General features: G+C 45.1%; 3 protein-coding genes across 11 annotated transcripts in view; 2 read left to right on the forward strand and 1 right to left on the reverse strand.

Moving 5' to 3' along the window:
• The window catches only part of CILP (cartilage intermediate layer protein), a 12,994-nt gene extending 5,770 nt beyond the window's left edge, over positions 1–7,224 (forward strand). The window contains exons 8-9 of one of the 2 annotated variants that reach the window (XM_052671709.1): positions 280–2,639; positions 7,176–7,224. In XM_052671709.1, the coding sequence (XP_052527669.1) occupies positions 280–2,621 (2,342 nt within the window). In that variant the 3' untranslated portion in view covers positions 2,622–2,639; positions 7,176–7,224. Of the gene's footprint in view, positions 1–279; positions 3,288–7,175 lie in introns of those variants that run through there. The other variant, XM_052671708.1, reaches the window with a different exon arrangement.
• MTFMT (mitochondrial methionyl-tRNA formyltransferase) lies at positions 2,525–12,621 on the reverse strand. 3 transcript variants are annotated; one of them, XR_008203692.1, is made up of 11 exons: positions 12,397–12,621; positions 11,791–12,003; positions 11,289–11,411; positions 10,288–10,390; positions 9,658–9,733; positions 9,435–9,526; positions 9,175–9,256; positions 8,463–8,545; positions 7,930–8,160; positions 4,022–4,161; positions 2,525–2,623 (listed from the first exon to the last, which is right to left on the reverse strand). XR_008203692.1 is itself a non-coding variant. In XM_052671718.1 (10 exons), exons 1-9 carry the CDS (start codon positions 12,543–12,545, stop codon positions 7,960–7,962), a joined length of 1,122 nt encoding a protein of 373 aa, XP_052527678.1. In that variant the 5' UTR covers positions 12,546–12,621; the 3' UTR covers positions 6,425–6,441; positions 7,930–7,959. The 3 variants fall into 3 exon arrangements, 2 of the variants coding, with proteins under 2 accessions (XP_052527678.1, XP_052527677.1); XM_052671718.1 differs by lacking the exons at positions 2,525–2,623; positions 4,022–4,161 and adding an exon at positions 6,425–6,441; XM_052671717.1 differs by lacking the exons at positions 2,525–2,623; positions 4,022–4,161 and having other exon boundaries at positions 7,715–8,160.
• A 3,820-nt stretch (positions 12,622–16,441) lies between these two features.
• On the forward strand, positions 16,442–22,810 carry SLC51B (solute carrier family 51 subunit beta). Of its 6 annotated transcripts, XM_052672503.1 has the most exons (8): positions 16,582–16,775; positions 18,363–18,510; positions 18,941–19,071; positions 19,862–19,962; positions 20,453–20,827; positions 21,115–21,252; positions 21,684–21,774; positions 22,484–22,810. In XM_052672503.1, the coding sequence occupies exons 4-8, from the start codon at positions 19,923–19,925 to the stop codon at positions 22,701–22,703; spliced, it is 864 nt and encodes a 287-aa protein (XP_052528463.1). In that variant the 5' UTR covers positions 16,582–16,775; positions 18,363–18,510; positions 18,941–19,071; positions 19,862–19,922; the 3' UTR covers positions 22,704–22,810. The 6 variants fall into 6 exon arrangements, with proteins under 6 accessions (XP_052528462.1, XP_052528465.1, XP_052528463.1 ...); XM_052672502.1 differs by lacking the exons at positions 18,363–18,510; positions 18,941–19,071 and adding an exon at positions 16,442–16,561 and having other exon boundaries at positions 16,653–16,775; XM_052672501.1 differs by lacking the exon at positions 18,941–19,071.
• The last annotated feature ends 50 nt before the right edge of the window (positions 22,811–22,860 follow it).

A 22,860-nucleotide genomic window follows, 5' to 3' on the forward strand; every position in this document is an offset into this window, starting at 1 on the left:
CCAGGCAGCTGCTGAGCATGTAGCTGGTAAGCAGGAGCTGGGACACTCCTGCAAACAGCACTGCTCTTAATCAGGTGCCTTAAACTTAAGCTGAGCACCTGCTGCAGTGTAACAAAGGCCAGATGAATCCAGCTAACCAAAATTCTGCAAACCATCTGTTTTATTGCTGCAAAAGCCTCCCTGTGATTGGAAGCAATGTTTAGCTCAGAGGGTTTCTGACCACATACAGATGACTGTACAATTATTTCATGCTGCTCATTAAGAAATGCTATTCAACAGGAAAACAAGAGGCAGCCTGCAGCTCCCAGCCCCAAAGCCACCTCATTCGTCTTCCGCACGACTGTTTCCAAAAAGCAACTGACTCGTTCTACTACGACGTGGGCAAGTGCCCAGCAAGGACCTGCGTTGGGAAGCTGGATAAGGGGCTCCGCTGTAAGGACAACATCTCCTACTGCTGTGGGGTGTCTAAGATGGAAGTGAGAGAGATCCTGTGCGATGGGTACACGCTCCCCACCAAAGTCGCCGTAGAATGCGGTTGCAAAAAATGCACCGAGACAAAAATAACAGTTCGGGGCAGAGCTACAGCGGTGGATAACGGTGAGCCACTGAGATTTGGCCACATCTACATGGGGAACAAGAGAGTGAGCATGACTGGCTACAAGGGAACCTTCTCCATCCATGTCCCACCGGATACTGAAAGACTGGTTCTAACCTTCGTTGATCGGCTGCAGAAGTTTGTGAACACAACAAAAGTTTTGCCGTTCAAGGAAAATGGAGGTGCTGTGTTTCATGACATTAAGTTACTACGAAAGAAAGCCCCTGTTACGCTGGAATCCACTGAAACCAGTGTAATTCCTTTGGGAGAAAAGGAAGACGAGGATCCTATTGCTGAATTAGAAATCCCTCCTGATTCATTTTACAGGAAGAATGGAGAACCTTACAGAGGAAAAGTGAAAGCCAGCGTGACGTTTCTGGACCCAAGAGAACTCTCAACAGCGCCTGTGACACAAAGCGACCTGAACTTTGTAGATGACGAAGGAGATGTGTTCCCACTCCGCACGTATGGCATGTTTTCCCTGGACTTCACTGATGAACAGGGCACCGAGACTCTTAATGCAGAAGATGTGAAGGTCCACTTGGACACCGCTCAGGTGAGGATGCCAGAGCACATACAAGAAATGAAGCTTTGGTCACTGAACCCTGAGACAGGCTTATGGGAGGAAGAGGGGGACTTCAACCTGGAGAAGAGCAGACGGCGCAGAAGAGAGGAGAGGACTTTTTTGGTTGGGAACATGGAGATCAAGGAAAGGCGGCTTTTTAACCTGGACGTCCCAGAGAGCAGACGGTGCTACGTCAAAGTCCGAGCATACAGAAGCGAGAGATTTTTGCCAAGCGAGCAGATCCAAGGGGTGGTGATTTCTGTTATAAACACGGAGCCAGAACCAGGATTCTCCTCCAACCCCAGAGCATGGGGCCGTTTTGACAGCGTGGTCACTGGTCCCAATGGTGCTTGTGTGCCAGCTTTCTGTGACGAGCAGAACCCGGAGGCCTATGCAGCTTACATTTTGGCGAGCTTGGGGGGTGAAGAACTTGAAGCAGTGCCCTCTGCTCCCAAACTCAATCCTAATGCCGTTGGCGTCCCACAGCCATATCTCAACAAGCTCAACTACAGGAGAACAGACCACGAGGATCCTAACACAAAGAAAACCGCATTCAGAATCAATATGGCCAAGCCAAGTCCAAATTCTGCAGATGAGAACAATGGCCCTATTTATGCCTATGAAAATCTGAAAGAATGTGAGGAAGCTCCATACAGCGCTGCTCACTTCAGGTTTTATAGGATAGAGGGAGATCGGTATGACTACAACACTGTTCCCTTCAGTGAAGATGACCTCATGAGCTGGACCGATGACTATCTGGCATGGTGGCCCAAACCCATGGAATTTAGGGCTTGCTACATAAAAGTCAAAATTAATGGACCCCAAGAAGTGAACATAAGGTCTCGCAACATGGGTGGGACGCATCCACGCACCATTGGCAGGCTCTATGGCATCAGGGACGTCCGCAGCATTCGGGATCCTGAGCAGCAGGACGTGTCAGCAGCCTGCCTGGAGTTCAAGTGCAGTGGCATGCTCTTCGACCAAGACCGTGTGGATCGCACGCTTGTGAAAGTCATCCCACAAGGCAGCTGTCGCCGGGAGAGCGTTAACAGCATGCTCCACGAGTACCTGGTGAACCACCTCCCCATGGCTACCAACAACGATTCCAGTGAATACACAATGCTGGCACCCCTTGACCCCCTGGGGCATAACTATGGCATCTACACCGTCACCGACCAGGACCCGAGGATCGCCAAGGAAATTGCTTTGGGCAGGTGTTTCGATGGCACATCAGATGGCAGCTCCAGAATCATGAAGAGTGATATCGGTGTTGCACTGACTTTCACCTGTTCGGAGAGGAGCGCAGCAGAGCAAAGCTTATTTGAGTCCCAGAGGAACTTAGGCCAGCAGTCCGTGCAGGTACCACCAAGGGAGAGCCCTGCATACCAAAGGCCGGTGGGAAGCCGCCAGATCACCCAAAGCAGAATCCAGATGAGAGGTCAACGTCCTTCTTCATACTAGAGCTATAGAGGAGCCTAGGTAAAGTCACTCACGTTTGATTTAAAAAAAAGTATCTACCTGCAAATAGCCTAATTCAAAGCAGGTAGATGTCAGCAATTTTGACATTATATTCCCCTCCCACTCCCTTTTTTTTTTTTAGTTTTATTTTTGCATTGCACCGCAAAGGAAAGATATAAGGCAGTCCTTGTAAGTGAATTCCTGCCTAACTAAAAGCATCAAAAAAATCTGAGATAAAACAACTTCACCTGATAGCCTAAAGGGAAGACTAAACACACAGTTCAATTAAGTCACGTACACAAGACATCCTCCTATTCTGCATTTGCAGACTTTGCCAGCCCAAGTACCTTACAGTAGTTGGTAACACAAAAAGGAATAAACTGATTTTCCCATACTGAATTCAACTGCAAGGTTTTGTACTTGAAATGTAAGTATTTTATTTATTTCTAGCTTGTTTTAGAATGATTGTATTCGAGATAAACTACCACCAGCTGCATTTCTAAGAAGTCACATGCTTGAGAGCACAGAGAAGCCATATGGATTTGTAGGCTCCGCATGGATAAAATTAGTTTTCTCTTGCTTCTTGCATGGTTTTTCTTCTCAAGTAATGCTCTACAATAGGGTAGATGAATTTAAAAAAAAAAAAAAAAAAAAAGCCATTTTGTGTAATTTTGGCAATGCTATATTACCTTTGTGTTTGACATGCCCAAGTAAATAAACCATGTGTAGAGCTGACCAAAGAACAACCTACAAAATTTCACTTTTCAATGTGAGACTGACACTGGGTATTGGAAAGGGATTTGGTGGGTAGCTGCTGCTCCCAAGTCCAAGGCATTGCCCCAGAACGCTGCAGTCAGGGAATCAGTCTCCAACTTGCAAGCAGCACCACATCCATGAGATTAAGAGGGGCAGCAAGTGCTGGGAGGTCAGGGCAAGGGGTGCCTAAAAGGGAGCAGCAGAGTTCCTAGAGTTTGAGAGCACTGGGAAGGAAAAAGGCTGGGGACAAGTGTTTTAAAGATGACAGAAAATTTAGGTAACACATAAACACAGATGGCCACAGAAGAGGTCGGAGTGTGACCAAACTCCAAGAGCTCTACTTAACACAGTGCCCTACAAAACCCCACAGCCTTTGCACCACTACTTGTAGAGAGGAATCTGGGATCTCATCAGCACAGAGCACATCCCAGGTTTGCACCCAAACATATCCGGCAAACTTTTTTGGAGCAGGTAAGCCAACAGGCCTCCAGCACTCAAATCTTCACAGACAGGGATCACAAAAAAAGGGCTCCTTTTTAACGAAAACTGACTTGAAACGCACGCCCCACTGTGGATTTCCCTCTCTCCTACCACTTGTTCCTCTCCTACAGATATTAATACAATCCTGATACAGGTCTGTGTCTTACCTAGAGCTCATGAAGGGTATGGGGAATCTTTCAATAGCCTTTAGCAACATCTGGAACAGCTTCTCAGGTCTGTCATGAAGCATCTTGGATATTAAACTCAGGACTGTGCAGGACTAAATGCCAATGCAGCCTGAACTATGCTTAAAACAAAACAAAACAAAACAAAACAACACAACAACAAATCTTTATAGTCTTTGTTTTCATGCAAATTGACAATTAACAAAGAGAAACAGAAAAAGACGAGCTATGGAATACTTTGGCACAACTTCTTCATACCAATGAATTTAGACTGCGTGTTTTCTTTTGTGTCTAGTCTGCTGCAAGGGCTTGGCACGAGCTGGGGCCAAGGCAGCCAGTGGGGAGCATTAGCTTAGACCTTCCCACAGAGCTCTTGGCTTGCACTGCAGACTTACAGAGAAACGTCTCTTCTCTACACAGACAGTCAGCCAAATCCTGACCCTGGTTTCATCATTTTGTGAGTGAAGTAATGCAAATGACTTCTCCAGATCAACCCAGGAGTTACTGGGAGGAAAACGGGTTCAGGATCTGGTCCCTGTGCTACCAAGGGACTTACCAGAGCCAAAAGGCAGTGTTTAAGGCTCTTACTTTGCTGTTAAACAGAATTTTCTCCCCAGTGAAGTGGTGACAGCCCTGAAATTCTGCCTACCCATGAAACAGCAAGAAGTTCTCCAAGTTTCCCCAAGCTGTCCCCCACTGCAGCTTAATTCCAAGTTGGAGAAACAAGCTTATCGCTGCACTGAGTCCCTGAGCCCTCAGAAGAGACTGCTGACAGAGTACACTGCATATAAAGCAGAACAGAGAGGTTTCAAACATGGGCACTGAAGTACTATTACCAGAAAAGAAGCCAAAAACTACCACTCAGAGTTAACACTTCTTCACCACTGATAAGTCACCATGTCAAATAAGTCAAGAGTTTATGTAGCAGAAAACTTACAGCACATCCTAATCTTCACCCTTCACAGCAGTTTTATGCTACAGTTCAATAATATGACTTTTCCAGTTCCTGAGTACCTATGTTTATGGTCATCGTACTACAGCATCCCTTCTGCAACCTGAAACCTAAGGCACACTCCCACATATCAAAGGAGAGCATCAACTCCAGGAATGCAGGGAGGCTGTGACTCAGCTCCTCCCTCTGCATTAGTTTTCAGACCACCAACCTTGAGAAGCAGGCTGAAGCAAGAGGCCTTGCTCCCAAACATCTGTAGGTTTAGGGCTAATGGCAAAGAAGCTTCCATTAAGGTCACCTGGTTTCCAATCCCAGTGACCTCTCTCTCCTCTTATTATTAAGAAAGGAAAAATAGTACCTCCCAGAAGCTATCTGGCTGTCAGCAACGAGGACAAACACAAGTAGAGATATTCTCATCTGAACTCAACCTTTGCATTATTCATTGATTTCCCCAAACAACTTTTCTAAAAGCCTAAAGTATTACTGTGATTAATCACCAACACTCCTTGTTTGTATTTAGTAGAAAACAGGAAAAATGTTTCCTAGGAAGCGGGGGGACTGGTAAGATTTGATTATAGAACAGATGCAACCAACTGCTAGTCATCAGCATACTAGAAAATATCACTCCCTGTAACATTTACTTGAAACACAAGATGAAGTCATCCCTGCTGAACACCAGAGCCCGTCTGGTAACCAAAGGTTTTGCAGTTCTAGCAGTAACTTGGCTTCAGTGCTCCTGAACTGAGCCCTAGTGGATGCTGGGTCTATGAATATCTCTGCTGTGCTTCCTCTCTCCAAGAGGACAGCTGTTTTATTCTGCTAATATCACTTTCCAACTGCTAGGGTGGCTGTGCTGGAGCAAAACAGTAGTCCTGGGGATTGAATCACCACGTCTATGTTCCAGAGTCAACCTTGACATGCTATTCCACACCTCATCAGTGAATGCCCTATTCTTGTTTTGCCTGATCTGCAAAAATAATCAGATTTTCATTACCTTCTGGATTAAATCCCCATAGAGTCAGGTGAAGGAGAAATTTCCAAAGAAACATTTTGGCTAAGAGCTGCCTGGGGAACTCCAATTCCCTTTAAAGCTCCTCCACCATGTCAAAGATTTCCTCCATAAAGAAATAAATTAAGCATAATTCCTCCATAAAACAACTGCAGAAAGTTGTGCATATTCAAAGCTAGGATAACCAACAGCTAAGCTACAGCAAACTGTCTGATCTTTGATAAGCTCTTGTAGAGAAAGAAATTTTGAGGAGATTAACTTCAAAACATATAGGAATTCTGGCCACTGCACAGTTTAGAGATTATTTGGTATTAAACATAACTAAAGAGATACTGAACCAGATTTTTCAATATCTTCTGCCCACTGACCTTGTTCTTCCCCTAGAAGCGATGCAGTGAGCACCACCTACTGGGTGTCCGAGTGTATGCCTCTTCAAACTCCCTGTAAGACAGAAGGAAACGGCTACCCTGCACTTCAGAACTGAAATCATCACCACCACCACGACTGCCTAACAGCAATACATCTCACACAAGGCATAATCTCAAACTGCCAGTAGGAGATGTGCAGATTGCCCCATGGATTCTTGTTGATGCCAACAGTTAAAGCAGACACTGCTAGTTGGAAGCCAGTACCAGCTACCAGCAATAATGCCACTCAGCAGGAACACTGCTTTGCTCACATCAGTTAGGAGCGATATGCTCTGACCAAAAGGGTTTGCTCTCTGAATAATTTAAACACAGCAGAATTGAATGGCACCTTTGGTAAAATCTAAAAATGAAGTAATTCAGAGGATCTTTCTCTGGGATCCCTACACAGTTCTTTGCTGCTATGATGCCACAACAGGTTCAAGAAAAGCAAAGGAGTTTAAGTTAGAAGAACTTCCAAGGAATTTTGTCAGCAGTTTTAAAAAGTCTGCAGCACAAACTGCATGCTGGAGGCTGCAAGAAGATACAAAGGAATTCTCCACAGAAGTCCAACTTCCACCTTACTGGTGCTTGCAGCTTTTGCACAGACATGGATTTCATGGAGGATCATGTGTTCTAGACAACCTGTCAGAACAGATTCACTGTTGGACCAATGGCAGGGGAAGAAAAATACTGCAGCATCCGCTTTAACAGATGCTTCTTCACAAACATTTGAATCCACATTATATAACACTTTTTTTTTTATTTTAGATTTTGCTCTCATTCAGTGAGTCACATTCAAGCACGTCATGTTCCTGCCACCTTGACGTAAGTATCATGCATTCAACACATAACTTGAGCTTTAACATTATGCCACAACTGCTTGAAAAGGCAGGAAAGGTCAGGAAACCCTGAAGAGCCAAAAGGACAGGTGGAAGAGGATGTGGCTTGCAATTCTGTTTTTCTCTAAGGCTCACAAAATTTCTGTGCAAATGCTGTAAATAAGAAGCTAACAGAACTGTGCCTCACTAGTCAGAGTAACTTTAGTAACTGCTTTTACTGCAACAGTATTCAGAAAAAAAGAAGGAATACACTGAGCAAATAATGCTACAGCAGCTCCTATCACCTGCCTTATCTTCATTTTGTTGCTCTCCTTAAAGTGTTACAGGCTTTTGTCTGCTTTTCTGAAACTACGTATGAATTACAGAGAAGCAAGGGAATGTTTCTAGATTGAAGCATCTGAGCAAAGCTTAAGCTTGAAGGAAGTTATACTGAAAGTCCAAGAAAAAAAAAAAAAAAGATTGAAAACATGATATAAAAATCGATTTATTACCCAACAGTGGAAACAGATTTATTCACTGCCCTTGGTGTATACAGAGATTCTGCTCCTTAATGGGATAAAAGAAATGATCATCATCAGGGATCCAAGATGAGAACAGAATGCTTGACAGTAAGGTCACGCATTCTGGGAAGGAAAACTTCACCCAGTTACTGTTTGGAATTGAAATATTTTATATTAACTTACAGATATACTTTAAGATGTGGAAAAAAACATCTATCGCTTTATATCCTGCAACAATACTTCCTTCTCTTTCAGAGTCTTCTTTGCTGTGTTAAGTTTGAGCGTTTGAAACCTGCATTCCTGATGAACCGTTCTTGAGTTCTGCTGGAACCAAGAGTGCATATAGCCATTGTAGAAGTCAACAGCTGTAAGCTTCTTCTTTAATACTACTGTTTTGAATCCAACCCAGCCCTCCTAGAAAATACAAAAAAAAACAACAAAGAACAGCAGTAAGCTTCTTCCATGTTTTAAATATTAGGTTGACTTACTAAATGTGTTCTGTATCACCAAGCTTATGCTATGAGTTGAGTCAGAATTCCCAGTTGCAAATGGAAAGTCTGTTACTGAAAATAAAAAGCTCTTTCAGGTATCAAGTAAAAAGACTGATGCTGATCTAAACTACGTCAGTGAATAACACTGGACAATTAAGATAGATGTTAATAATAGATACCAAAAACCTCATCTTTAAGGCAATGAATACAAAAACAGAAGCCTACCTTGCAACGAGCTATCAGTGTTTGGGACATTTTATGGTAGAGCAGTGAGCCAGGAACAGCTCCATGGTCACTTAATACTTGATCTAGAAGCAAAAAAGATTGCTTTGCAGTTTTATGCAAACAAGCAAAAGAAATTTAAAACACTTGTCTCTGAAATACAGTTACTTTGTGTTACTATTTTGCTCAATAATATTTTACCATATTCTACGTTTTATTATACTCAAAAAAGCAGGAAAGAATCAGAACGGTCACTCTCTAGCGCTGCTCCCTACCTCACCCACAGGCAGCCATTAAGTCCTGCACACTTCAGTACAGCACTCAGAGCATGCAAAGCTCTCAGATTCACAGGTGACTACAGAAAATTGTTTAAGTGATAACACAGATCTAGCTTCGCTCTTGGGAAATCACGAGGCATCAGCATTACAACAGGATCTCTCAACTCATTACAGAATTAAAATAATCAAAGCTCGGGATTTACAGAGCTATGCCTGCTGTTCTCTCATTGCCATCACAAAGCAGGAACAACCTTAGAATCCCTATCATGCTCACCTTTGGGCACAGAAATTCAATACACTTTTGAGCACATTAGACTACTTTAGTTATACCAGTTTCAGAAAGCAGTACCTGTTCAGCACAATTGTGTACAATCTTCAAGTCGGTGCTTGCAAACACACAAGAACTTTACTTAACAGATTAATTTAAGAGCACATACCAGCAGAACCAAGGATATTGTCCACTTCTACAAAATCCAGAAGTTTAACAGTACTGCCCTTCCAAAGCGTCTGCAAAGGAAACTGCAAACAGAAGCAGACAACACACTGGGACAATTTTCATCATTTCCACTCTAGTTTCTGTTGTTTTGTTGCTTTCTGTTTGTTTGTTTTCTTTTTTTTTTTTTTTTTCCATTTCCCTCCCCTTACACTAGACATCCTCTGCTGGAGGACAGAAGAGAGTTAGGAAATCTACTCTTACCATACTTCCTATGGCACGATGCAGCTGAATTATCTGTGCAGCTGTTTGCTCTTCCCAATTTATACAGCTCTTAGCTACAGATATTTTAGGAGCTAGGAGAAAAAAATACATATATCTGATTTTAAGCCAGAGGCAGCAGCAGAGAAACCACAGTAAAAAAGATATCTAAATAATAAAAGAAAAAATAAAGTTGCATTATTAAAAAAACAAAAAGCGCACCTACCAAATGTTACTCCTCCTTTTGGTTGCTCTTTTTTATTTTTTAAGCTTTCAGGCAAGTTTTTCAAAACTGACAGCAGCTGCAAAATAAATGTTAGTAAAGAACACTGGGAAATCTGAGTATGTTTAGTGAAAGGAAGACTAAATCTAAGACATATAAATGCAGCACTTCATTTTTTATTAGTCAATCTTTCTCACAGATTTCAGAAAATCTGGTCACAAAAACCTGAGTATAGCATAGACACAACACTGGCACTTCTCACAATAAAAAAAACAAGTACTCTTTTCTGGATGATCTGCTCTATGATGTTAACCCTAGAACAGACTGAAAGCTGATTTTTAAGATCAACAAGCAAACATTCTCTTCAACAAAAGAAGCAGTTGCACTGTTTCCACACAAAGCGAGTTCTTCACTGATTACAAACAGAATAGCAACGCACAGGGATCAACACCAACAGCTTATCACACACCACTTAAATTTTCCTCTCAGTGAGAGATAATATTCACAAATACTAAATTTTGGATCATTCTCCTCCTAACAACTGTAGCCAACTGAGAACAAGATTACAAAGAATAGCTGGCATGTTGAAAGCAAGGTGCTGATCAGAGGCAATATCAGCTTGCATGACTTTACCATGTTTGCACCCATCTCTGCTAATATCACTTCCAACTCCTTTGTTGTACATTGAGGAGGAACAGGACACTCTTCTTGCTTAATAATTGGACCCACATCAAATCTACAAAGCAGAAAACATACAAGCTTACAGGAGGAAAAACTCTGGTTCAACTAACAGTTCAAAATTTTACATTAAATATGTTAACTTTGTTACACTTTTTTTTTTTTTTTTTTTTAAATAACAAAATAGAAATTTTAAACATTGGCTCATATGAGAAACGGGGAAAATGGGAATCATTTTACCAAGCAAGACTCAAGCTTCAGTAACTGTAAATACAATTTACAGTTCAGACATATAAAACTTCAGAAGAAACAACCTGAAACATTCAGAAGAATTTTTTCCATATTTTCCTGAGTTCTGTTATCAGGACAATTGTCTAACAAAGAAACCGAACTATGATGTGCTTTCACAAGCCATCTAAGCCAGAACTTCTGCTGAAGCTAAAATAGATTATCCCTCTTTTCCCAAGACAAGCAGTTTCTTGCCCTTTCTTACAGTAGGTTGTGGACAGCTCTGAAGACTGAAAGCCCATTATTTTCTGTGCTGTCATACCAAACCTATCAATCCATCTGCACTGACCATTTGATCTGCCTGCTCTCTGTAATAACATTAAAAATTAAAGAACAGGGTGGGAATTCTTTAAACGTATGTAATGATTTCAATATTAACCACACATTTAAAGATTACTGAGGAGCACTTAGTACAAAAAAACATAGCATTCCAACGAGGGAATAATTTCACCAATAAAGACTAGTTTTTAAAACGTTAAAAAACTAAATCATCATCACAGCAGCCTAGAGTACAAATTACACACATTAAATCTATGGCAAGTCTCATATTCTAAGTGCTTCATATTTTAATATTAAACAAGCACTTAAAAAAAAAAAAAAAACAAACAAAACCAACAGCAACTAGTGATTACACAGAGCAGCAGCAGAGAGTTGTTTTGGGAACACACCTCTTTGGTCTTATTTCCATAACTGTTACCCCGGTCACTTTGTCACCATGAAGTACTGTGTGGACTATTGGTGCAGGACCACGCCACCGTGGGAGGCAGCTGGGATGGACATTCAGCACACCACTGAAATGAAGTTTGAGTAGGAACAGTAACTGAAATTTATGTTAATGTGTGTGCAACAGTACATTGGAACTACTTCACGAATTACCTGCTCAGAACTTCTGAGATTTAATGACACACATAAGGGAAATTCACACTATGTAATCTTCAACTTCCCAGCAAACATTCAAGTGGAAGGAAACAACAGGTTATGCTGAATGTTTGCATAGATTTCTATCAGCATGATAAAAAGCCTTACAATAACAAAAGGACTCAGATAAGCAGGTAATTTCATGGAAGATGTTCACCTCACCAGCTGCAAGTTACAGGCATAGAATGCAATAACAGTCAAAAATAGAGCTTGTTTAACTAAGAAAGCAGCTGCAGATGTCAACTCACTTACTATGGGAACTGCAGAATAAGGTCCTCGCTCAAGAGACGCCCAAACGATGCCACCACACCAACATCAAACTGCCCCGCAGGCCCTGTCTGTGGCCACTCGTGCACAGGCAGCTGGAGCTCACGGGCACAGCTCTTCACAGGCAGTTCTACAGGCAGACGGGAGGGCAGTGTCACCACCTCCAGCCTGGACACAAGCAAGCCCCTGCTGGGCTCCCTGAGATAGGAAAAGAATTGGAGAACTCGTGCAAGCAGGACTAAGGATAGTCAGTCTGCTCACACCCCACCCTCACCTCACCTTCCTACATCGCCTGCCTCTCCGCACGCCAACCTCCAGATGGCCCCCGGACTGTCAGCCCAACCCTCTCCCCAACCCCTTTTCAATCCCAGACACTCTTATCAATTTCGTCGCCCTCTGTAGCTTGCTTCCTCACCACCGACACATTCGTGATCCCACGATCTCAGCCGCAAAGCACAGCCGCTGCCCTCCCCACCCATACCGACACCCACACTCACCCCTGGGCCCTGCCCTCCCCCAGAGGCCTCCAAAGCGCACACCATCACCGGCCCAACCTGGCAAACCTCGCTGTCTAAGCTTTCCGAGCAGTACCTGGCGGCCTGCAAGGCACGCAAAGTAGTAACAGCGAAGCGGTCGGTGCCAAAGAACAACACCCGCCATGGCGGCTCCCGCCGAGGCCGCACTCCGCTGTCCGCCGCCTTCAGCCCCTCGCGCCAAGCGCGGAGAAGCCGCCCCCGCATGGCGGCACTTCCGGCGTAAAAAGATTACGTCACGAGTGGGCAGCGCCCTCTTCCCTAGGGGCTGCTGTGGGACGCTGCCGCCATTTTGTGGGCGGGGCCGCCATTTGAGGGCAGAACCGCCATTTTGAGGGCGGGACAGCCATTTTGGGGCGGAGCAGCCATTTTAGGGCGGAGCCGCCATTTTGAGGGCGGGACAGCCATTTTGGGGCGGAGCAGCCATTTTGTGGGCGGGACAGCCATTTTGGGGCGGAGCCGCCATTTTAGGGCGGAGCCGCCATTTTGTGGGCGGGACAGCCATTTTGGGGCGGAGCAGCCATTTTAGGGCGGAGCCGCCATTTTGTGGGCGGGACAGCCATTTTGGGGGTGGGGCCGCCATTTTGTGGGTGGAGCCGCTATTTGTGGGTGTGAGGGGGAAAGCAGGGGCAGCCCCCTGGCCCTCCTCACCATTGGCTGCTCAGCCCCAGTGCAAAGGTAATGTGGGGGCAGGAAGGGATGTTGACACGGCGGCCACTGCTTTCCCCTGGCTCCAATGCAGTGTTCAAGAAGCTAATGGCTGTGTCCTGCTCTGCACAGTTTCGTTCTAACAGTGATTATAGTTTAAAGAATGTTTTCTTGTAAACCACGAGGTCAGGATAATCACTTAAAGAAGTGTCTTCTCCCATAACATAAGAACAAAAATATTTTATCATTTTGCTGAGAACATTCTTTCCCTGCTTGGGATGGTGGTTTACTCATGTAGAACTTCCTTTAATGCACATTGCCTCCAAAATTCCTTGTACATCTCAGTCTCGATATATCTCAGTATCTTTGATGCTAGTAATTTCTAAAATGTAGCACATGAGAACCTGTAAACAATTTCTATGTGCCAGGGAAAAAAGAAGGAAGAGGTGGAAATAGAGGGCAGGTGATGACAAGGTACCCCAGGGAAAGGTCAGTAGGGAAAAGGAGATTCTGTGTCACATAGAATGGCGCTGCCTGGTTTTACTCTCTCTGTCACATTTGTCCATCGTTTGGGTTTTATTTTTCCCTCTGGTAAAGAAAATGCCTCCATCTCCTTTGGTAGAAGCAGAGAAGAATTAATGAGAAAGCGTACGTGAGAAAAGGAAAAAAGCCAAGTGATTCTAACAGTGTCAGTTTTGTACCCTGACAAAATGAGATAGCACATAGAGAAATAATTTCCTAGTTGAGCATCAACACATTGATTTTGTGTGCTCCAGAAAGTTAATTCTCTGTTAGCTGTGCAATTCTCTGTCATTCGTGGAGCCCAGTTGGGTCACATTTAGGCCTCTCTGCAATTCCAGCCAGCTCCTCAGTGTGCAGGGTGAAAGAACATAGCAAAAAATAGATGAACAAAAGAGTAACAAGGGTGAAGGAGTGGCACCTGTTCAAGGAGAGGTTAAAGAAACCGGAGTATTTCTGCTTGGAAAATATGTAGGAAAGAGGCAGTCTGACAATCTGACCATAAATAATGTGAGGCTGGTAAACAAGGAACAATCAGTTGTTGCACAATAACGGTGAGATTACAAAAAATATTATCAGGCCCTTACTGGTATCAGGCTCCACAGGAGAGGAAGCAGCGTTCCACACGCTGTGTAATCTGACCGTGTAAATTATCTCAGATTCTGAGAGTATTCAAGATTTCCACAAGCAGAGTGAGCAGTTCACGGGAGGAAGGCTCACGGACCGGCCCTGCAATGCCAGCTTACCCTAAAGCTGGCTCTCATCACTGGTGTTAAGCTCTTGCACGGATCAAACTGAAGACAACATTCTGTGTCTTGCAGATGAGTACCAGCTCCCTGGGTGAACCTTGTATTTATCACCACCACTTTGTGGCCTTCAGAACAGCCTGGAATTTACTGCACGAGTTTGAATGGCCCAAGAAGCTGGCAGTTCAAACCCAGTGTTAGTTTCTTGCTGTTGGATCCCAATACAGTTGGAGCTGACAGTGCCAGTGGCACTGTAAGAAGCTTCAGCTTCAGCCCGTCGTGGATCTTAAACCCAGGAGAAGTATTCTCAGTTTTGACAGTAGTTAAAGCTCCTGGACAAACTGCAAGTCCATGCTGAGATTTTGCCAGACATACTCGTGAAATAATTAATGTTTCATTTGAAGTGCATTTATGAAGTGGACTTAAATTCACTTCAAAATACTTACTCCCAAGTAATCCATCCTCAGCTCTAACAGAACTGTGTAATTCAGTCTACTTTATGCCTTGCCCACAGTGTACATGAATTTTAACTGATAATTCATCTGAATGTGAATTTTTATAGCAGAATGGAAGCAACAACCTAATTGTTTTGTGAAAAAGAAAAAAAAAAAGAAAAAAAGAACAGCTTCCAAATCTTGCTTTCTCGCTGGATTTGAACTCTGCTTTTTTTATATAGAAAAAAAAAAAAAAAGCCTTGAACATTTAGTTATTCTGTAACCAGGCATTTCAGGTCAAAGACACAGAAGAGTTCAAAAAAGATAAGCAAAATTAAAACACCAAGGTCAGAGGAGTTCTTCTTAAGAGGAGTGAAGACAAATCCAATGAGGAAGCAGAACACAAATCAATGTCCTATCTACACTTTGCTTCCTTGCCAAAGACACTGAAAGAGTCTCCAAGAAGTAAATAGATCTCCCATTAGAGTGCCAGTGTTGTCAAGGGAAGCATGAAATAAAACACTCACTGATGAAGAGATTGCTTCTGAGTGCCTCCCCAGAGGATTACTGGGAACAAGAGCCTGCTGTAACCATAGGGGAACTGATTTTATTTCCAGTGCTACATCCTAAAGGCACCTTGGCTACGAGCCTGCATTCTGCCTCTTTTTGTGGGGGACAAGGATTGAAACAGGAGCTACTTTCCTGGTGCACTGATACGTTTTGCTGTCCCATGTCACCCCGCTCTGGCTGTCAGGTTTGGAAGTGGTACAGCAGGGCATTGAGGGTCTCCTGTGCAGGAGGAGCTATTGGGCACCTCTTTCCTTGCACATTTTTCAAAGGCAGTGGGCAAGGGAGTTCGGTTGTGTTGCTCATGGGACCACTTGCTGGCCTGTCACTTGTACCTGGCATAAAGAAAGGCTCACAAGAATGCTTTTCCTTGCTCACAAGGAAACACCTCTCCTAGTGTGATGGCATTTTTTTAAACAGTCCCCCCTGAAATGGGGAGGAACAAAAGAGTGGTTACAGCATGTGTGACACCCTGCTTTGACTTGTCTCCCTCTGAGGTGGGGAGATCTTGTTTCCCAGAGAACATGGTTCTGAGTGAGAGCTCTGACCCGAGCCCTGCCAGGCTGACAACGAACAGCAGAACATCTCCCTCTGGGGAGGATGCATGTATGTGGGATGAAGTTTCACAGGGGCAGCCAGAGGAAACTTTCAGTCGGATGTGGAGTGGGATTCAAAAGATTAATCACTCTGGAACAGGGCTGCAGTGCCAAAGATGCTTTGTTCCAGGCTGGAATACACCCAGGACTGGACAAGCATATGGAGACTGTGCCCATCTCCCATTAAGCTTTAGCTAAGCGGTGCTAGCTGTGTGCACAAAGCCTGGTGTGCCATATGCAGCTCCATTCACGAGTCACGTAGTGCAGTGAGGCTGTATTGAAAAGTTATATTGAAATTCTTCCCAGATGTGACTGGCACAGAAATGCTACACATCAGTCTTGTCAGGCTGTACAGCCTCTTAGCAGCCTGTTGATTTTGCTAACTCACTTGCCAGTACCTGTAAAAAAACGGTGGCACAATCTCTTTGTCTGCAAAACCAGTTGGTATCTAAGATGCTCTGAGAGCCTCAGAATGAGCATTTTCTTAAAAGAAAGAGAGGAAAAAAAAAAAAAAAGCCTAATATCTGATTTATCAGAATGCATTTCCTCTGTGTAACTAGGGCTGAGCCAGTCAGAATGAACAGAATCACTTGTTTTAACCCAGGGTAACTGATTGCAGCGTCATTTACTCAGCGTGCTCTTTTAATACTGATTATGCCAATAGCCTGAGCAAATAAACTGGAAGTTCCTGACGGCTCATTCTTTGGAGAAAGGTCATTCACCCTCTGCTGTGCATGGCCCCACTAAAGAGGTGTGTTTTTTCAGGGACTGGGGCGAACCTCATCTGTTGGACTCCCTTCACAGGTGACTCAGAAGCAGAATGAATCACAGTGCATAGCACTCCGAGAGGACAGGACCTGGTCGCCGTAGGAAGGAGCTGACGGGTGCTTGGGGAGACGTCTTCACACCGTGGGGCTCAGAGACATGGTGAGTTAGCTGGGATTAGCTGCCATTCCTGGTGCTCTCGCCTGTGAGTTCATGTACAGCTACTGTTCCTTGAAAGTTCATTTATTTATTTTGCATAGAAAGCTAAGATTCTCAATTTTAAGTAAAGGCTGCATTTCTCATCTAAGAAGAGACTGAATGGCAAGGGAGGGGTGGGCTGGGATAACATAAACAGCCCTGGAAGCACTTACAGGGACATCTGCTTTAACTGAGATTTGCTCTTTACCTTTTGACTTTTCAAAGCTTGAAAAATAGTACGGTCTGCCTTCCTGTCTCGATGCTTTAAATACTAAACATTCTTCCTGTGTTCTTTAAGTGAACTCAGCTCTCTTGTACCTTCGTATATACAAACTCATCCATTCGTTTCTTCATGATGTGACACTGTATATCCTGTATGAATCCCAAAGACAGGGCGTCCCGCTTGGGTGATATGTTTGGAATAACTGACACAGCTTAACATGATCAGTTAAGACAACCAGCAGATAAAGGGTCTGGATGACAAGAGGAGACGGTTCTACAGAGTCTGGGATGCGACAAGCACATTGTCTCATACTGTGTAGTGAGTATTGAGGAGGGACACCAACAGGATGGCCTTTCCAGATGTTTTTTGTTTCCACCTTATATCACTATAGTGAGCCTCTGAGGACTTGTCATTTGCAGGGTGAGAGCAACATCTGACTTGATAAGCAACCAAAGTGTTAGGCCTGATAAGGATCCGTATAGAAAGCAAAGGTGGCTCCACAGCATGTGTGGAACAAGATCAGTTTTCTTGAGGTTTCATAAAATGCCATCAAATTCCAGAAATCCTAGGTTTGAGCAAGAGGATTTGGGGGTGGCATTGGTGAGTGACTCCTTGTTCGACAAGGACACAGCATCTGCATTTTGCAGGTTTCATTGTGAAAATGCCATTTCCAAAACGAAAACAAAGATGAGATGGCTCAGGTATGAACATACATTCAGAACAGCACAGGCAGAATGCTTCCTTCATAGGCGCTGGCCTTTTTATCCCTTCTGCTTTCCACACATGCTCAAAATGCACGTACTGCCTCTCATTTGTGTTCCCCATGTTGTACCAGATCTGGGAAGCACCCCCTGTCTTCAGAGGCTGTGACCAAATTCCACAGCCTTGAGTTGTCTGAGGCCTGTACCCAAGGGCGTGCCCCCATCCAACGGCTGCCAGGGCAGCTGCTGAGACACAGGGCTACGGGAGCAATGGGGAAGGCATCACCCGCGCTCTCTCACCTTGTTTGGTGATGCAGTGCTCAGCTGAGCTGGGACACGGAGAGCAGAGCAAAGCATCTCCTGAGGAAAGGTGGAGGAGATGACTTTGGAGGAGATCCAAACTCTTGAGGGTGTGCTCGATGTGGGGCTCGCTGCTCCTTAAGGGTTAACTCTGTGCTCTGGGTCGCGCTGGTCAGCCACATGTGGAGGATTGGCAGTCCTGAGGGAGCTCTCCCACGGGGTGCATACAGGCCTGAGAGCACTTTATTTGTAGCTTTGGTGAACAGAACTTCCAAACTAGTTCAGTGGATGTAAAAGATCCTTACATTAAAGGAGTTTCCTTTAAAGGCTTCTACCGACTTGTCCTGCTAATACAAGATAAATATCCATCTTCCCAAGAGGCATCTTTTAGCAATCTTCTGGAGCATTCCTGCTGTGCAGCTGCTCAGAGGTGTCTCTCAAGTTGAGGAACACCTCAGGAGAAAATCGGCAACAAGTATGTCAAATTTTCCTGCTCAAGCAAATGATTAGGCAGAAGCCTTGCACAGCAAGATTTAACGCGTTCAGGTGGCATTCTTACAAGGGTGTAGCAGACTTACAAGCTGATTTCGTTGGCACCAGCACTCCATTTCCTTCTTTCTGGGGAGTGAGCTGTGTGAACAGCTAAAGCTTACCTGGACCGTGAGGCTATTGGCATGCCTAACTGCTGCAAACAGTTTTATTTGTATATTCCGAAGTGTAAGATCAAAGCAGACCACGTGATGTATTTCAGAGTCCTGTCCTAAAAGCATCGCTAACAGGAGATTTTCTGGCAGCAGGGAGCAAGCCTGCATGCATGATTGGCTATAAACTGTGGACTTTGAATTGTGAAGACATTGAGAGTGGGGGGTGGAAATAGGAGCAATCATTAGGTCTATAACCGATAGGACAAACGCCTGCCCATGGAGTCAGCAGGAGTGTTACTGACACAACTGGTGCTGTGGAACATGCCTGTGAGTGACTTCCAGGGAGCAGCTTCAGTCAGCTCCTGGCCATGCTATAAATACAACTAGAAGTTGTGAGTACCAGACAGCCACTAAAGTCCAGCCTTCAGATAATAATTAATCGCCCGTGGGGCCATTCACCTATGAGTGGATGACAATTCAGATAAAGCCAGTGAGCAGCGACAGCATCTCTACTGCCTCGTAGCTGAGCAGTGGGCTGAGTAGATCCAACATTTCTGGTTTCAAGAGAACTTAGAATGGGCAGTTTTCCTTGCCTCTGACTCCATTCCTTCCCTTGGCAGTCATTAGTCTCCAGGCAATATCCTTGGTAGTGCTGGCTGCACTCAAGCTGTGCTTTTATGGGCTGTGTGGACAAAACTGCCCCAGCTCACATTGTCCTGGCAGCCTCATGGACTGGGAGGTGGCAGAGATGCAGTCAGGCTGGGTGGGATGGGACCAGGGAAAGTGAAAGTCTTCTGCTCAGATCAGGGCCCTCTAAGGGAGGCTGAATAACTACATTGGACAAGCAGCTGTAAAACCTGGACTAATGCCACTGACAAGCGGGGGACTAAAGGTCAAGGAATTGCTTTCTGCTTCCTGTATGAATGGGAGATACCTTTGCCTCAATGGCAAGCAGGCTATTGTTCCTCTTGAAGCTGAGCCTTCTTCTCCCTCATCCCACACCCTTATGAGCACAGATTTGTTAAAAAGATTATCATTTCTACTTGTACTTTTGTCCCATCTTCTGTAGACATCAGAAGAGAAACACAATGGCCCCCTGTCTGCACTCCTTGTGCTCAATAACTCTTGTAACTTCCAGGGCTCTTGGTGACTGAATCTTCACCTCTTGCCTTTCTTTCCCAGGCATCTGCAAACTGAAGAAACACCGGTGAAGTCGTGATCCACCGCAGTTGCACAGACAAATATGAAGTTACTCTGGATTATCTCATTTTTTCTGCTGCAAGGTAGAGTGTTCGCTTAGAGGACAATGGTGTGGGTGAAGTAGGTTACATTTGCTAGGGCTGTGTGTCTTTATGGGCTCACCCACTCCAGGCTCAGCAGGGGTTACAGCATGAGGTTGTGTGCAGGGCAGGCTCACAGGAGCTGGAGGCACATGTACAAGTGTTTCCAGCGTTGTTGTATGGCCTTACAAATGCCTCACTGGCTGAGGGCAAACACCTCTTTGAGTGTGCACATGTAGTATCATGGCAGAGGCGTGCATACATGGACCTCAGCTATCTGGAAATAGGTCTTTTCCATCTCCAGGACATGGCCCTCTTTTTCTCACAATACACCATGAGCAGCTGGGCCTAGGCACGAGGAAATCTGCACCCTAGACCTTTGTTCACAGCAGTATTGCAGCCTCTTTTGCACCAAGGAGGACGCCTGACTGTCATGAGGGTGACACACGAACTGTGTGTGGGTGTCCATGCTTACATTCTGATTTCTTTGCAGACACTGAAACCTTCCTGCTGCAAAATGCTAAAGTCAAGCAGTGTTTACAGGCCAGCCTAACGGATGGGGATTTATTGCTGTCAGACTGTAATTCAGCATCAGATTTCCAGAACTGGTTCTGGCAAGGAGATTCTTTGAGGAATTATGGCACACAGAGCTGCCTCTCCGTGGTGGAAGCCGACAGAGTGCAGATAAGTCCTTGTGAAAGCGTGGGCTTCACGAGCTGGAACTGCTCCAATTCGTTGCTCTTTCCTCTGGGCAGCAGCCAGGGCTACCTGGTGGCAAGCAAAAAAGGAGTCGTGCTCGAGAATGTGAGAGGTCTCAAGGCTCAGTGGCAAAGTGCTGCAGAGAGCAGTGTGTGCAAGGAGAAACCAGGTCAGTGCTGCCCGTGGGGCCCAGTGCACACGCACTGCTGGGAAATGTGGGAGGGCAGTGGGCACCCTGGGGTCTTTCCAGCTCTGGGTGCCCCACCTGGGGACAGTGCAGAAATGCATTCCTCAAAGATGCTCCCTCCTTTCTGAGCATATGAAATGAGGTTTTGCATCAGAGCTTCATTCTGTTTGCTTGAAGAGATGTCAGGGACAACCCTGGGAGCTAAGGGGAAGGCTATTTTTTGCCTGCAGTGAAAGACCATCATGGCTTTCTGTTCTTTTCCTCCACAGCAGCACAATATAGCTACTTAGCCGCAGCCCTTACCAGCACAGACGTGTATGACCACACAGCATACAGTGCTGGCCTTCTGCTGGATATGGAGCCAGAAAAGCTGGAGGAGCTGCTGTGGTTCTTCCGCAGAGAAGACTGTAAGTCCCATCGATTTATGGGGTTGAGAGTTGACACAGAAATGTACAGTCTTTGGATGTGAACCCTCCTGCTACTTGAGGTGCCTGAGAGATTTATCTAAGGGGGTTACTTACCCCAGAAATACAAACCTCCAAAGGAAGTGGGACATGCCTGAGGCCAAGGCACGAGGCTTTGCTGTGATCTGGTTTAGAGAGCTGTGACAGGCAGGAACCAATTCTGCAAGTCTCCAACCCAGTGAGGGAGGGTTGGCTGAGGTTATCTCCAAAAACAAGAGCTGAGTGTTCTGCTTTTGATGCTGAACACCTTTGGCCTCAGCTTGCAACTGAGATATAGCAGCCAGGGTGTAGGGATTGTTAAGGAAACCTGGCTGGGCTCTGCAGGACACACTGCTCCATGCATGCCAACACTGCCTGTTTGTGCTTTCCCCCAGCATCACCATGGAATTACTCCATCCTTGCTCTTTCCTTCGTGGTCACAATTTTGGGTTTTGTCCTTCTGTCCATTAACATTTCACGAAACAGGTAAGTCAGGAAAACTTAGAGGTCATTTGAGGTGTGGTGCTGCAGTGAGAACATCAAACAGTTCATTGTAAAACCTTGCATGGCTCTTTGCTCTCCTTGTGCTCTCACTCAGAACAAGCCACTTTACTGCTCTGTGAATCCTTAGTAAAGCATCTGTCAAAGCATTGGCTAGCCCAAGAGATGTGTTAGGAGGAATATGTGTATGTGAGGGGCTCTCCTATAAGAACAGGAGCACTCAGGGACTCAAGCAGGACTTCCCAGCCATCTGCATTCCCACAGTGTTTCCCTGTGCTGTCCCACTGCACAGCAGTCCTTCAGCTGAGGGATAACTCACTGCCTTCTAGGCTGAGAAACATACACCTGCGTCAGAGCTTTCATCTTGAAGTAAGAGCAACAGAGATGCTGCAGGTCTGCCCTGCCATCCTCTCATTGTAGTGGTGGCTTGCTGGGTGTTACTGCTTTGCTTTAAGCGATGTGGGGCACTGTGTGTTCTTCAAATGTAAGCATTGTGGCTGTGTGTACTCAAACACTTGAGACCACTTACATGACACAGTGCAGCTGGCAGGGCTTCCTGTAAGCAGCTGAAGCATTCCCAGTGTTGAGCGTACAGAGAGATGGAGGGAGCAGTCAGCTCAGGTAGGCACGCACCCCAAATGTGGGCCTGGCTCGCTGCTTCACTCCTTAGTTTCTTTTTATGCCTTCCCTGCAGGAAAAGGAAGATCCACGTGTATAAAGAAGCAGCGCAAGCTGCCCAAAATTCTGAGCTGGAAACCAAGCAAGCCCTCATAACTGTGCCAGAATACAGCCCAGAAAGCCCGCAGAAGCCAGAGCCGCTGCCACAGGATGAGAGATCGGGAGAGGTGCTGGTGCAGTGGAAGGATGGGACTGTCACCTCTCTGTACAGGGAGACAGCAGAGGATGCCATGTAACAGCTGATGTGAGGCCATAAGGAACCTACCAGAATGTCTCAATGCACAGAAACTGCAGATTGAAAAGTTGAAAAATTGTAGCCTGGAAAAAAAATAAATAAATAAAAGGGAAAAAAAGAAAAAAGAAAAAAAAAAGAGAAAAGAAAAGAAAAGAAAA

The sequence above is a fragment of the Tympanuchus pallidicinctus genome, unplaced genomic scaffold, assembly GCF_026119805.1.
Source record: "Tympanuchus pallidicinctus isolate F22 unplaced genomic scaffold, pur_lepc_1.0 scaffold12, whole genome shotgun sequence".
NCBI lineage: Eukaryota > Metazoa > Chordata > Aves > Galliformes > Phasianidae > Tympanuchus > Tympanuchus pallidicinctus.

Coding starts and splice junctions, on each gene's coding strand:
- MTFMT (XM_052671718.1), bottom strand. CDS start 12,545: ATGCGGGGGCGGCTTCTCCGCGCTTGGCGCGAGGGGCTGAAGGCGGCG. Junction 9,257..9,434: donor ATCGTGCCATAGGAAGTATG/GTAAGAGTAGAT, acceptor TTCTGTTTGCAG/TTTCCTTTGCAGACGCTTTG. Junction 8,161..8,462: donor CACTGATAGCTCGTTGCAAG/GTAGGCTTCTGT, acceptor TGTATTTTCTAG/GAGGGCTGGGTTGGATTCAA.
- SLC51B (XM_052672502.1), top strand. CDS start 19,923: ATGAAGTTACTCTGGATTATCTCATTTTTTCTGCTGCAAG. Junction 21,253..21,683: donor GTTCTTCCGCAGAGAAGACT/GTAAGTCCCATC, acceptor GCTTTCCCCCAG/CATCACCATGGAATTACTCC. Junction 21,775..22,483: donor ATTAACATTTCACGAAACAG/GTAAGTCAGGAA, acceptor CCTTCCCTGCAG/GAAAAGGAAGATCCACGTGT.